Below are 12254 nucleotides of genomic sequence, written 5' to 3'. Positions count from 1 at the left end.
AAAGGCTTACCCCAACTATAGAAAAATATATACAGATGGATTGGTCCAGAGGGAAAGAGCTGGAGCAGGAGCATGTATCCCATCCCTGAATTAGAACATTTATTCTCCTCTCCCATTGGGATCTTCTATCTTGTCTGCTGAATTATGTGCCATCCGCCTGGCCTTGGATGTACTTATAAATTATAACATGGAATCTGTTGTGTTTAGTGCTTTTATGCTTATGCTTGCTGCTTATTATCCTATGATTGTTGTTTGCTTATGTAGTTTTGTTGCAGGTCGGTTGGCTTAATAAATTATTCAACTGGTAACAATACATGGTGTCAGAAGTTTCAGAAATGGACAATCTTCTTCCATGCCCATCATTCAACTGGGAATCAGCCAGTCTACAAGCATGGACAAAATTTGAACAGCATGTAAATCTCATATTCAACGGGCCGCTGAGTGGAAAGAATGCCAAACAACAATGTTCATACCTTCTTCTGTGGCTAGGAGAAAAAGGACGAGATGTCTTTAGTACCTGGACATTAACATCAGAAGAAAAAGACAAACTTGATGTTTATCTTAAGAAATTTAAAGAGTATATTGCTCCTATGAACAATCCTATATTTGCTCGCTATAAATTCCATAAGCGGGATCAGTTGGAGCATGAATCAATTGAACATTACATTACAGCCCTCAAGGTGCCTGTCAAAGACTGTGAGTTTACAGACAATTTTGAGAAGGAGATGGTGAGAGACAGATTAATATGTGGACTGAAACAACATAGAATTCGAGAAAAACTATTATCTCAAGGTGGAACCCTTACTCTTGAGACTACAGTGACAATTGCAAGAGCTTTTGAGGCAACACAAGAGCAGCTCATATCCATGTCAGCCATGTCCTTGTCACCTACAACAGTAAAGGAGCCAAATGTAAAACAAGAATTAGACTATGTAAAAAGACAAAAGAAGTATGACCAACCCACAACAAGTAAGAAGTGTTACTTCTGTGGTGAGGCATATGACCCAAATCACAAATGTCCAGCAAAAGGGCAGTCTTGCTCCAAGTGCGGAAAGACAAATCATTTTGCTCGTGTCTGCTGTAGCAAACCAGTAGATACTATTGATATGGAAGGAACAGATGGAAATCAAGAACAAGAAATTTATATTGATGCATTACTTATTGGAGCCATAGCTGAGAAATCAAGCCAACCGACTGTGGCTATCAAACTGAATAATTCAGCATGGGAAACTCTATTCAAAATCGACACAGGAGCTGAAGCAAATGTTATCCCAAAATCTGTCTTTGACAGACTTAAACCCAAACCACAACTAGACAAGACAAGTCAGATCCTTGTAGCTTATGGAGGAACTCGCATTCCAATTGCGGGAGTATGCTCTTTAAATTGCAGACATAAAGGAATTATCAACAAAAAGTATAGTTTCTTTGTAGTTGATACACAGTCAAACCCAATACTAGGATACAAAGCATCTGTAGAAATGGGGTTTGTGAAGGTAGCTACATCTATCTCTTCCTTATCTACAGAGAAGAGTGGTCAGAAGAACCCAATTCCCAAAGACTTTGATGACGTCTTTGCTGGGATAGGTAAACTCCCAGGTAAAGTAGAGATCCATGTAAAAAAGAATGCAATCCCATCAGTTAATCCTGTCAGGAGAATACCTTTTGCCTTACATGAGAGGGTTAAAAGCGAACTGGAGCGCCTTGAAAAAGTAGACATCATTGAAAGAGTGGTGACTCAAACCAAGTGGGTTAATTCAATTGTAGCCGTGGAAAAGTCAGACGGTTCGTTACGTTTATGCTTGGATCCAAGAGAGCTTAATAAGTCCATACAAAGGCCCTATTATCCAATGCCAACTTTTGAAGATATAGCCGCCAAAATTCATGGCCATAATAAGTTCTCTAAGCTTGATGCAACATCTGGGTATTTGATGCTGGCATTAACTGAGAAGTCTTCACTTGTCACAACTTTCAACACCCCATTTGGCAGGTACAAATACAAAAGAATACCATTTGGATTAATATGTGCACAAGACGAATTCCAGCGAAAGATGGAAGAAACCTTTGGCAACTTGAAAGGCGTTGGCGTCATTGTTGACAATATCCTTGTATCAGGAAAAGATGAAGAACATGATGAGAATTTAAGGAAAGTCCTAGAGAAGGCCAGGGAAGTTGGAGTAAGGTTTAATCCAGAAAAATGCATATTCGGATCAACAAGCGTGCCATATTTTGGACATCTAATAACTGCAGATGGTATCAAACCAGATCCTTCAAAAGTTCAAGCCATAATTGAGATGCCACATCCATCAAACAAAGACGAACTGGCCACATTCCTTGGAATGACAAACTTCCTTTCAAAATACATTCCAAACTTGTCATCTCTAAACTATCCCCTCAGAGAGTTGGGAAAACAAACTGTCTTTGAGTGGACCAATGAACATGCAACAGCAATGAATAGAATCAGAACTTCGATCTGTAATAACCTTGCAACCTTTGATACTAAGGCAAAATCTGTTGAGATGAAAACCGACGCTTCCAAGCATGGTCTTGGGGCAGAGTTGAGCGTAGGTGGAAAAATTGTTGCTTTTGGATCAAGGGCTCTCACATCAACAGAACAAAACTATTCTCAGATTGAAAAAGAGCTATATGCTATCCTCTATGGCTGTAAAAAATTTCATCAATTTGTCTATGGGAGGAGAATCATTGCACATACAGATCATAAGCCACTAGAGGCTATATTGTCAAAACCACTAAGCCAAGCCCCTCCCAGGCTCCAAAGAATGATGATTCAGCTACAGCCATATGATATTACGGTTCAATATGTTAGAGGAAAGGACTTACCAGTTGCAGACACACTGTCAAGACTGCATCCACCCCACTTTGATGAAGAATGCTCCCTGGAGATTGAATTCCATGTTCACTCTGTTATGAAAAGTATCCCAGTCAGTGATAAGAAGATGGGGATCATCTTAGAAGAAAATAAGAGAGACCCAATTATGATAGAACTTACCTCGGTCATACAAAAAGGATGGCCGAACCACCGACACCAGTGTTCTGCTAGCATGCAACCTTACTGGAATATTAGGGACGAGTTGTCCAGCATTGATGGCATCATTTTAAAAGGAAAATAGAGTTGTCATTCCAAGAGCATTACAAAGGGACATTCTGCAGCAATTGCACGTATCACACCTAGTGATGGAGAAAAGCAAGCAAAGAGCCAGAAGCTCCATTTACTGGGCAAATATGAATTCAGCTATAGAAGATCTGATCCGGAACTGTTAAGCTTGTGGGAAATTTTCCAGAAATAATCAGAAAGAACCACTGATATCGACACCAATCCCACAGTATCCATGGGAATACCTGGGTATTGACCTTTGCAAGATCTACGGAAGAGACTATATAGTAACCAGTGACTACTATAGTCGTTTCATAGAGATTGACCGAGTCGAACCGGCAACCTCTTCAGAAGTAATAAAGAAGCTCAAGGCCCATTTTGCTAGATATGGTATTCCTGAAAAAATTCGGTCTGACAATGGACCACAGTTTACATCTTATGAATTCCAGTCCTTTTTGCAGAAATGGGACATCCAGCATCTGACTTCAAGTCCAAATTTCCTGCAGTCTAATGGCCATGCTGAGAAGGCTGTGGATATAGTGAGTAGGATCATGCTAAAAGCTATAGAGTCCAATACAGACCCCTACCTTGGTCTTTTAGAATATCGGAATACTCCAGTAGATGGTGAGGCATCACCTGCCCAGCTTCTTATGAGTAGAAGTTTAAGATCCATCCTTTCATGTACTCAAAAGCAACTGGAGCCAAATACTGTTCCAAAGACAAAATTCCTTGAAGCAAGAACTAGTCGACAAGAAAGGCAGAAGCAGAACTATGACAAGGCTTCTAAAGATCTAATAGAGTTGAAAGACAATCAACCCATTTGGGTCAAGCTGTCAAAGGAAGCTACATGTTGGATAAAAGGTGTAGTGACGTTGTGCGTATCTCCAAGATCTTACCTTATACAAGCTGAAAATGGTAGATTTTATTGCAGAAATCGGGCCCATTTGAAACCACAGTCCAGTGCTGAAGGCAACAGTGCTCAACAATCTTCAGGATTCACAGGGGATGAGGACCTTACAGCAGAATTTCACCCTCCTGTGACTCAATCCTCTTCTCCAAAAAAGGCTGTTCCAAAGACTCCAGATAATTGTAGTACTGGAGAAATCTTCCAAGACAGCCCTTACAGAACCCCAAGAACTCCAACACCCCTTCCAGCAGCAAACAGTGAAAGAAGAAACAGAGAGGATTATTCACAACCCTATGTAACAAGAACTGGGGTAGAGTGGTTAAGCCAAGGAAGATAATGGACATTTAAATTGGTAGTGTTTCTTTTTTTTGTGTGTGTGCTTTTATAGCACAATTATTATTGTGAAAGAAAGGAGATGTTGTGTTTAGTGCTTTTATGCTTATGCTTGCTGCTTATTATCTTATGATTGCTGTTTGCTTATGTAGTTTTGTTGCAGGTTGGTTGGCTTAATAAATTATTCAACTGGTAACAATACAGAATCTGAAAATATACTCTGTCTCTCCGACTCTAAATCAGCATTACTACTGATCCAAAATATTAATAGAATTGCTAATGACAAAGATTTATATAATATTAGAAGACAGCTTCTTAATCTTAAGATCAAAGAAAATGAAGTTTATTTTCAACATGTTCCTAGTCATAAAGGTATAAAATATAATGATATGGCTAATTCTCTAGCAGCAAAGGCTTCTATGTTATCTCCTAGTCCTTCCTCTGACTTCAATTCACGAGATATTATCAGACAAAGATCCAAAGTTAATCACAGTAAATTAATGTTATCTCCATTTCATACAAGATTAAATACAGTGCTATATTACCAGCTGAAATCAGGTGCCCTACTTCTAAATAGCTTGTTATTTAATTGGAAGCTACATCATTCCCCTTTATGCCAAATCTGCTTTTCAGCAGAGGAAACAATCCAACATATTTTATTTGATTGTCAGGCTCAGAGTGAGGAGACTGTTGCTCTTAAGCATTTCTGCTCCTTGGCTAAGATTTCAAATACTTATACAGCTATCCTGAATTCTAACCTGCCATGGGAAATTGATCATAAGATATTTAAGGCAGCAATTGATACCTTAAAGAAGAGAAACATTGTTTAATAAAGATTAAAGCTTGAAGAAGTCTATTTTTAAAGGGATGCAATTTATCCATAGTTTTTGATTGTGCAGAAGAGAGCGGGAATGAGTAGGAAGAGCCATATTGGTACCAGCCGGCCTAGTGCCTTAAACTGCTGGGGACAGGTAGCTCAGGTACTCGCACTTCTCACAATCAATAACAGTGTATTATTGTTCATAATCGTTTATATCCATTGTTTGCAGACTGGAGGAGACTAGCACTTCCAGTAGCTAGTTTTTCTGGAGAAAAAGTCAAAGAGGTGAAAGGACTTGTTGTTAGTCCATATACCTCCCTACAATTTTTGGAACTGGAGTTAGCATATGTATGTGGCATAGGCTTGTATCTGACCTCATTAGCAGGAAGGGGTTGTTATACAAATGCAATAGCAGCAAGAGCACCAATTCACAAAAAATATTGGAGGGTGCAAGGATTTTTTCTAACTTTGCTTTGATGAAAATACAAAGATGGGTGTTTTTAAAATCTGCAGGAAGCAAATAACTTAGTATGATATTTTTTTAGACTTAAGAGTAGCCAAAGATAAAATTTTAGGAGAAAAATGGTGTGTTCTTAGGAAAGGGAGAGGGTACATTCACAAAATTTTTACTCAAGACTATTAATTGAGATGCACCTGAGTGATCATATACATTTTGTCTTTATAGTTTATGAGCAAGCATTTGCTTTAGCCAATATAAAAGCTTTAGCAAAGGTCCTATCCTTGTATAGTATACCAGATATGCTGGCATCTCAGAAGCCAGGATTTTTCTCATATACCTATTAAATAGCAAGTTTTGGTACAAAAAATGGTAAAATTCTAATTAATTGACTTCTTGCTATCTCAGAAAGGTTTTAGGTTAGGAAAATGAAACTTTTAGGGATGAATCTAGAGACTAAAGTATGTCACTGGAAGGTATTTTGAAGCAACTATCTCCACTCCTTCTCCCTCTAGAGGGCCCTGACCTATGATGACCTTTAAAAATATGTGTGTTACAAAAGTGAAACCTTGCAAAATAGATCTTCTGCTTAAATGAAATACAAAAAAATTGTTTTCAGCTTCATAACTTTGCTCAATTTGATTTTATAAGGTTTTAAAGATATGCAAATACTTTTCCTAAATTTTGAAAAAAAAAACATTGAGATGGCTCAATGTTTTAGGTTAGGAAAATGAAACTTTTAGGGATGAATCAAGAGACTAAAGTATGTCACTGGAAGGTATTTTGAAGCAACTATCTCCACTCCTTCTCCCTCTAGAGGGCCCTGACCTATGATGACCTTTAAAAATATGTGTGTTACAAAGTGAAACCTTGCAAAATAGATCTTCTGCTTAAATGAAATACAAAAAAATTGTTTTCAGCTTCATAACTTTGCTCAATTTGATTTTACAAGGTTTTAAAGATATACAAATACATTTCCTAAATTTTGAAAAAAAACATTGAGATGGCTCAAAATTCTACTAAAATAACAGGAATTGCATTTTCAGGACTAAAGGCAGAGAAATAGGAACAAGTAACTGAAAATTAAGGTAAAATGTTGTTCTGTCAAAATTTCAATAGGTATAGGCCTAGACCTGTCATGTAGGCAAATTTCAGAGCCCTCTAGAGGAAAAAGGAGTGGAGGTGGGTACTTTAAATACCTTCCCAGGTCATACTTTAGCCTGTAGACCCATCCCTGAAAGTTTCATTTTCCTAACCTAAACCCTTTCCAAGTTAGCAAGAAGTCAATTAACTAGAATTTTCCCCCCAAAAAAATACTGTGTTAATCAGGAGTGTTTCAGCTAGAACACTAAGCTACCCCACAATTAACCTAAAGGTCAGGCTATGTGAAGCCTCATCTACAAAAAGTCTAAACCATACCTGGTCTAGCTTTCTTTTTAGCTTCAGCAATCCTTTTGCGGGTCCGCTTGTCCAGATCTTTTTTTTCCATCATGTTCATAATAAGATAGTGTTCCAGAATGAGCTGTAGAAAATCCTGTTGTTGTTGAAAATCCTGTTGTAAAACTAGTGGTGCAAGTGGTGCTTTACTTCTTCCCAAAATGTTTGACGGTTGAAAGCATACTAAAAAGTAAGAATATTCTCGTAACATGTACCACACTTTAGATGTGATTAATCACCTTTAAAGAGCAAATTTATTTGCTATAATTCTTATTGATAAAAATTTATTTGAAAAATTTTGGTTAGAAGCTCATTTTGTGATATGTTTCATTTAACCATTTTAAAAACCAGAAATGCAATGGCAGTAAATTTTTGAATTTAGGAGATAATTTGGTTTTTTCTCTATAATGGATGAGCCTGGTGGGCGAATGCCGGTATTTTCACTGGACTCTTCTTTTTCACAAGGTATACTATGACTTATATGTTCTAGGCTCCTTTATTAGGTATTTCTTTACTCATAAGGGTCCTTTATAGCCCTGGTCGGCATGGGCACAAGCTTATCTCGAAGGCATTTTTTATTAGCCTATTTTATAAACCATTTCTTATTAGCCTGGGACATTTTAGTAAATATAAAGGATACAAAAATCCATACCTTTCAAAGAGAAAAGGTGAACACTATTCAATTACTTTTTATGCTCTTTAAAACTACAGTGGGCTAATCAACTCACTGAAAAGTGTGTCCCCCCTGGTAGTCTTATAAAGACTATAGCTCATGGAATATATAAAATCTTAAAATTACTATCATTTTTTTTCCATTATTAGCCTGTGCACTTTCTAAAATTATTTCAAATATTTTTTTTTTTTGTAAATTATTCACTCAATCATACATGGAGGTAAATTACAGATTAAGAAGGAAATCAGTTTAATGTAGTAGCTATAGGGTAGGTATATGATTAGATTAATCCATTGGGGGAGCACATTCTTGAGGCTACATAGGCTGAGACCATAAAGAGAGGAGATGCATTTGCAAGTGGATTGATTAGCCTAGTAAATTTAGAAAGAGCATTAAATCAGTCTCAGCTATCCTCAAAATGTAGTACCCAAGATGTGTGTAATATTGTTCATGAAACTATATCAAGTACAAACCCCAATTTTGCCACAGAAGTGAGGAAGGTAATCAGATCTGAACAGGACAGGGAGAAACATAGATTGAATACCATAGCATATGGTATTGTTTCAGCTGATGATGAAACTGGTACAATTACCCATATTATTCACTCATCTTATGATTTTGACCCTCGACCAATCACAAATGTCAGAAGGCTAAATGCTTCTACCAGTAGACCCAGTACCACGTCTTGCCCTGCCCTGCTCATTTTCTCAGTCTCTTCATGGGATATCAAGAAGAAGATTCTTCAGATCTCTAGACAACAAAAGGAGAGTGTCCAGTTTCATAATGATTTTTCTAGGGATGATAGGGAGCTTAGAAAAAGACTTGTTGAAGAAGTGAAGCATAGAAGTGAGGCTGGTGAGACTGGTTTGGTTATTTGTGACTTGTCAATTGTTTCAAAAAATGATATCCTGGGCGCTCAATGCCCACCCAAGGCTTCCCAAGACATGCAAAAATAGCTTTTACTCCTGTCACTGTAAATAGTTTAAAGTCTTCAAGTTCTAGTGTTGTTAGTGATGAAAGTTTATCTAGTTATTCATCTTGTGGCTCTCCTGCAAATAGTGGTTTTTTATCTGAATTAAGTTGCTCTTACCACACTGCAGTATCTGTGAATGCAGATGCGGCACCATACTCAGCAGAGGTGCTGATTGAAGGAAGTGAAATGCACCCCCAATGCAGTGATGCATTAAGTAATCCAGGAAGAAATACAAGTTCTTGAAAGTGATGCATTCAAATCTGGACTGTATTACAAATAAACTGCCAGAGGTAAAGATGCTATTAGCTAATCAGCATATTGATATTTTTTGTGCTACAGAAGTTTGTCCCAAAAATTCTCTAATAATACTTGAGGATTCCCATATTGCAGTTGATGGTTATGAAGTGTTTTCTAATTTTTGTTTGAAAGTGTGCAGGAGAGGCACTGTTGTTTATGTGAAGAATAATTTTAAAACTAAAATACTGAGTTTATTCCCTTATGTTGATGCTTATCCATGGTTGGAATTTGTAGTTGTTGAGTGCCAGCTCCTTGAAGAGACATTAATTGTTGGAAATATTTATTGAAACCCCTCTGCACCTAATGCTAATGACTCACACCAAGTCGTGGCTGATCTTGTGAGTAAAATAGCTTCATCTAGTTCAAATTCTGTTTTCATCACCAGTGACTTTAATATGCCAGATGTGATATGGGTTGATGGCTACAGATTCACAACTCCAAACAACTCTGAATTCTGTAGCAAATCTTGCCCTCACTCAACTGATTGATCAACCAACCCATTATAGAGATGGTCAAAACCCAACTACACTTGACTTGGTATTTACAAATAACCCTGACACAATCATATTAAATATTTACCTGTAATCAGCTCTAGTGACCACAATTGTGTTATGTTTTTGGTGCTGGTTTCCACTAGGCCAAGTAATATGAAAAAAAGATCTTATATAGATTATGGTAAAATCCAAGAACACTTGTCTGAAGTTGATTGGCAATCTTTGATTGTTAGTGATAATGTGGATGATTCATGGTTCAATTTTAAGTCATGCTTGCTTGCAGTTGAGAAGCAATTTACTTCCATAACATACACAGAGAAAACCAAAACATTGCCATTTCTCACTAAAGAGGTAAGAGAAGGCATTAAGAGTAAGAATAAGGCATGGAAGAAATACAAGAAATCAAAATGGGAGAATCATCCTGCTGAGTTCAAGAAATGCTGTAACAAGCTGAGAAATCTCACATGTAAAATCATAAGTGATTATGAAGTAAATATAGCCCTTAGTGCAAAAACAAACCCCAAAAAGTTTTGGAAGTATGTTTCCAGCTCTAATCCTAATAGATGTAGAATATGCCAGCTTATACATTCTGATGCTACTGTGCTTGATTCCCCCACAGACATTGCAAATTGTTTAAATGCCATATTTGCCACTAATTTCTCTCATTCAGTTTTAGTGTCTCCCCCTTTCCCAAAAAGAAACCATGTCCATGAAATGCCATCTGTTGTGATTGATGCAGATGATGTTCTCAAGCGCCTGAATAAGTTGGATCCAAACAAGGCCTGGGGCCCTGATGGCATTCATCCACGTTTGCTGAAAGAAGCTGCAGCTCTTGTTGCCATGCCACTGGCTGATATTTTTAAGGTGTCCATAAGGATGATGATGATACCAGCTGATTGGAAATCGGCCAATATAGTGTCAATTTTCAAGAAGGGAGATAAAAATAACCCTGAAAATTACCGGCCTATTAGTCTCACATCAGTCATTTCTAAACTGCTCAAAAGTATTTTCAATGATGCTATTATTAACCACCTTGAAAAAAAATGGTTTATTGTCAAAATCTCAACATGGTTTCAGAAGGAGTCATTCCATTGAGACAAAACTGATCAACTCTTATGATATAGTCACTAAATTAATTGAGGAAGGTAAAGCAGTTGATGTCCTGTTTCTTGACCAAGCCAAGGCCTTTGATAAAGTTGTCCATGAATATCTTTTACATAAGCTCCAGGCATATGGAGTCCATGCTGACACTGTGGAGTGGATAAGATCGTTTCTGATTGGCTGAATCCAGAAGGTCATGGTCTATTCTGACAATAATAATAATTTATTTTTGACCCGCTACAAAAAATCAAAGTGGAGTATCAATAAAAGAAACAAAACAAACACTACACAAAACAGAAAAAACAAGAAACTATAGCAAACGAGTAAGGCCTCTATGGGCGGGCAGATACTTATAAGTAGACTGGGGTATTTTGCCAGCAAGCTCTGTGAGCTTCAACCCAATATCCAGGAAACTATAAATAGATATGAGGCTCCTATTCCTATACCATGGAGGCAGATACAATAGAAAACAGGAAAAACGGAAATAATGAGAACAAATTGAACTGATATCTTTTTTATGAAAACTAGGGTAAATACCAGAAAGAAACAAAACCAAATGATCTGTAATAACCGAGTATAATTTAGCAAGAGACTTTCTATTGTATCTACCTCAGTTAGCAACAATTTTAGAGTAACTTAATTGGATTTTCTTCTTGCAATCAGCAACAGTGAGAGTCCGTAAGGATTTTAGAGTTTTACTAACATTAATTCCCAGCCACCAAAATGAAGAAACCGACAGGATAGAAAAAGATCCACAGATTAGAGGAGTAGTGATATTGCTATTAAATGAAAGATATTCACACTTTGAAAGATTAAGAGAAAGTCCAATTGCATGAAGTTTAGATGCTACTGTTGAAACAGACAAAGAGAGCCCTTTTTTAGTCCTACTGATCAAAAGAATATCATCTGCATAGGCAAGATAAGAAATATTTACAGAATTAAGGATGCAAGTAGGTGGGATAGAGGAAAGGACAGATGATATACAAAGTTTGAAAATAGAGGGGGAGAGGACAGCACCTTGCTAGACCCCACCTTGTATTGGAATTTTACTATCTGAAACCCTCATATCCGTTTTAATCCGCAAAAAGGAATTCGAATACCAATATCTAAGAAGAAAAATTACCAATATGTTGATACTGTGACTAAAAAGGGAAAATATAGCTTGGGAATGCGTAACAGTGTCAAAGCCTTTGGAGAGATCCAAAGCACATAAATGTAACTCGAATCCCTTTTTAGTATCCTCAGTAAGAACATTAGCCAAAACTTGACAAGCCTGCTGGCAACCTACCCCAGCTGAAAACCCAATCTGATTTTCACCAAAATATGCTGAAGAATTAACTGATGGCAGGAGAAGATACTCAAACATTTTGCTTATATTGCAGGAAACCGTTATAGGCCTGTAAGATGCACACTCAGTCAGAATCTTTCCTCTGGACCCCATATTTTCAGAGCCTGCACTAGTTATAAGCAGGGTACCTAGGGAAGCATCCTTGGCCCCACCCTCTTCTCTATATATATTAATGATTGTGAGGATGTTCTACAAAACCCCATCACTCTCTACACTGATGACAGCAAACTAATTGGAATTGCCAATGGAACCCTGCAAAATGACTTGAATAGTCTCTCCTTATGGGCTTCCACCTGGATGAT

The 12254-nt window shown here is 37.4% G+C and overlaps 2 protein-coding genes across 2 annotated transcripts in view; one reads left to right on the top strand and one right to left on the bottom strand.

Annotated features, from left to right (window-relative positions):
- The window catches only part of LOC136032746 (bifunctional arginine demethylase and lysyl-hydroxylase JMJD6-like), a 52402-nt gene extending 45161 nt beyond the window's left edge, over window positions 1-7241 (bottom strand). The window contains exon 1 of the mRNA XM_065713079.1: window positions 7049-7241. Coding sequence (XP_065569151.1) covers window positions 7049-7127 — 79 coding nt within the window. The 5' untranslated portion in view covers window positions 7128-7241. The remainder of the gene's footprint in view (window positions 1-7048) is intronic.
- A 130-nt stretch (window positions 7242-7371) lies between these two features.
- Window positions 7372-12254, top strand: part of LOC136032745 (zinc finger and BTB domain-containing protein 41-like) — a 30558-nt gene continuing 25675 nt past the window's right edge. The window contains exon 1 of the mRNA XM_065713078.1: window positions 7372-7531. Coding sequence (XP_065569150.1) covers window positions 7474-7531 — 58 coding nt within the window. The 5' untranslated portion in view covers window positions 7372-7473. The remainder of the gene's footprint in view (window positions 7532-12254) is intronic.

Source organism: Artemia franciscana, chromosome 11 (genome assembly GCF_032884065.1).
Source record: "Artemia franciscana chromosome 11, ASM3288406v1, whole genome shotgun sequence".
NCBI lineage: Eukaryota > Metazoa > Arthropoda > Branchiopoda > Anostraca > Artemiidae > Artemia > Artemia franciscana.
This window is presented reverse-complemented; position numbering and strand designations above follow the sequence as displayed.